Source organism: Brassica oleracea, chromosome C6 (assembly GCF_000695525.1).
Source record: "Brassica oleracea var. oleracea cultivar TO1000 chromosome C6, BOL, whole genome shotgun sequence".
NCBI classification, from domain to species: Eukaryota; Viridiplantae; Streptophyta; class Magnoliopsida; order Brassicales; family Brassicaceae; genus Brassica; species Brassica oleracea.
The window spans coordinates 27,001,051-27,003,615 of record NC_027753.1 but is presented as its reverse complement, the minus strand read 5'-3'; the positions used below and the strand labels follow the sequence as shown (position 1 = coordinate 27,003,615).

Below are 2,565 nucleotides of genomic sequence, written 5' to 3'. Positions count from 1 at the left end.
AAAAAAAAAAAAAAAAAAATAAATAAATAAAACATACTTTTGGCATGAAGAAAAAACTAGTATGCGGAATTTGATATGTATATATAGTTATAATGGTGTGTATTTGAAGGAGGCGTCAACGGCTAAGTACATAGTGCAGCAATACGTGGCTGCGTGTGGAGGTCCAGCCGCTTTGAACGCGGTGAAGAGCATGTACGCGGTGGGGCAGGTGAGGATGCAAGGCTCCGGGATGGTTGCTGGAGAGGATGAAGGGATAACAGCCACGCCAGTGCGGCTGGGGAAAGGCAATTTCGAAGTCGGAGGTTTTGTTTTATGGCAGAAGAATCCAAACCTTTGGTTCTTGGAGCTGGTGGTTTCCGGTTTCAAAATTAGCGCCGGCAGTGACGGCAAAGTGGCTTGGAACCAATCATCCACCCAGCCTTCCCAAGCCCACCGTGGCCCTCCTCGTCCTCTCCGCCGCTTTTTTCAGGTACCCATATATCTCAAACTTTAACCACTTAAGGTTTTACTTAATCATATATCTCAAACTTTAACCACTTGACCATATATCTTAAACTTTAATCAATTAATGTTGTAGTCTTCTGCTTTTAATTTGTATTAATGTTGTCATGTTTGAACATGGTACCATGCGTATACGTGAACTATAAACAACTAAATTGGATTTACGGCCATTAATATTCATGGTCTTTAGAAGAGTTTCTAGCAGTAAAAATTATAAAAGAGAGGATAAATAAAATGGATGACTGGTTGGATTGTAGAAAATTAACCATAAACATTTTTGTGTTACATATGCGTTGGCGGTAACCATAAAATTATTGTTGTAAACTTTTGTGCAACCATTTTTGTTATAACTATATTGGTTGTAGTTGTAAGTTTTGTGACAGTATATATTTTAAATATGGCATGATTAATTAAGCTTTAAATATGTTGTATATAAGATAATTATCTCTATTAAGTAAATACTTTATATTAACAAACTAATGAAGCTATCAAAGATTATTAACGATAAAAATATTGTTAAAATCTAAAAGTTTGTATGCATGCATATACATTTTGACATGTTAAATGTGACAGGGACTTGACCCTAGGTGTACGGCTAGTCTCTTTTTAGACGCCGTTTGTATCGGCGAACAGACCATTAACGGCGAAGACTGTTTCGTCCTAAAGGTAGAGACACCGGCAGATATACTCAAGGCGCAGTGTTCGGCCAACACGGAGGTGATCCACCACACTGTGTGGGGTTACTTCAGCCAAAGGACGGGACTTCTAGTAAAGTTTGGTGACACAAAGCTCGTGAGAGTCAGATCCGCTAGGGGCAAAAATGACGGCGTTTTCTGGGAGACAAGCATGGAGTCAATCATTGATGATTACATGTACGTTGACTCGGTCAACATAGCTCACAGTGGTCGAACGTTGACCACGCTTTATCGATACGGCGGAGCGGTTAATCATCGGAGAAGAATTGAGGAGAAGTGGAGGATTGAGGAAGTTGATTTTAATATTTGTGGGCTGTGTTTGGAGAGCTTCTTGCCACCGTCGGATATGAACAATGATCATTAAGTACCGTCGAGATAATTTGCCTCTGTGTTGTTGTATCTCTCTTTCCTTGTTAGATGGGTTTGTTTTTGGAAATTAGGTTTCATAACAGAAAAACAGAAAAAGAAAGAAAAATAGATCTAACATGGAGTTGTTTCATGAGAAAATTGGAAAATAAAGACATTTTATACTTCGATTTGTCAGAATAGGACTTTTTGAAAATTCTGTAGGTAAGTAGGATTTATAATTTTTTAAATACCATATTGCTTTCAAATTAGCATAGTTAAGATTTATATAATTAATATTAATATTTCGAAATATATTTAACCACTTTTAAAAAAACAAAAAAACAAAAAGTAAAAACAGAAAGTAAAAATAAAGGAAAAACAATAAAAAAAATAGAAACAAAAGTCGATTTACCCTAGAGATTAACAAACCTCTCTCATCTTCTCCGCCGAAAGCTTGAAGCTCCTCCAATGGCGATTTTGGGTAAGAACAAAGCCAAATCGTTTCTTCACTCTTTAACTTTCATTTTTCATCTCTAATCTAGTTATTTTCGTCTTTCTCTTTGTTATCAGCCTGAAGAATTGGAGATTTGTTCTTACTCTACGACATCGTCGGACGCTCTTCTTCTTCTTCCACCATCAATTTCATCAACATCTCACGTTTCTAAGAAGGTGAGTTTGCGATTACTTGTTTTGATTCTCTTAACCGTAGATTTCTTAAAGTTTCTCATCACTTAAATCCGATTTCTCTTATTTCTTAATCTAAATTACTTGAATGGGTTGATTAATCTCCTTATACATTACGCAATTCATGGATGTTATTGTTTGGGTGTTTTGATTTTAGTTTCTTATCTTCGATTTTGGTCCTTTTTTGAAAGAGGGAAAATTGACAAATAGATTCGTTTTTGTTGTTTTCCGATTCAAAGGTTTGATTTTTTGTCAAATCTTCTTCTTTCTTTGATTGTGCTCTGATTATAAACTTCTTTTCTGTGATTGTAGGTATGTCTGAGGAGTTACCAAAGCG

The 2,565-nt window shown here is 36.1% G+C and overlaps 1 protein-coding gene and 1 long non-coding RNA gene across 2 annotated transcripts in view; both read left to right on the top strand.

Annotated features, from left to right (window-relative positions):
* The window catches only part of LOC106299401, a 3,779-nt gene extending 2,168 nt beyond the window's left edge, over positions 1–1,611 (top strand). Inside the window, exons 2-3 of the mRNA XM_013735493.1 lie at positions 110–469; positions 1,075–1,611. Of these exons, the coding sequence (XP_013590947.1) occupies positions 110–469; positions 1,075–1,560 (846 nt within the window). The 3' untranslated portion in view covers positions 1,561–1,611. The remainder of the gene's footprint in view (positions 1–109; positions 470–1,074) is intronic.
* A 373-nt stretch (positions 1,612–1,984) lies between these two features.
* Positions 1,985–2,565, top strand: LOC106299907. The gene is made up of 3 exons (XR_001261921.1): positions 1,985–2,025; positions 2,115–2,213; positions 2,541–2,565. It is a non-coding gene; the product is annotated as an uncharacterized LOC106299907 (long non-coding RNA).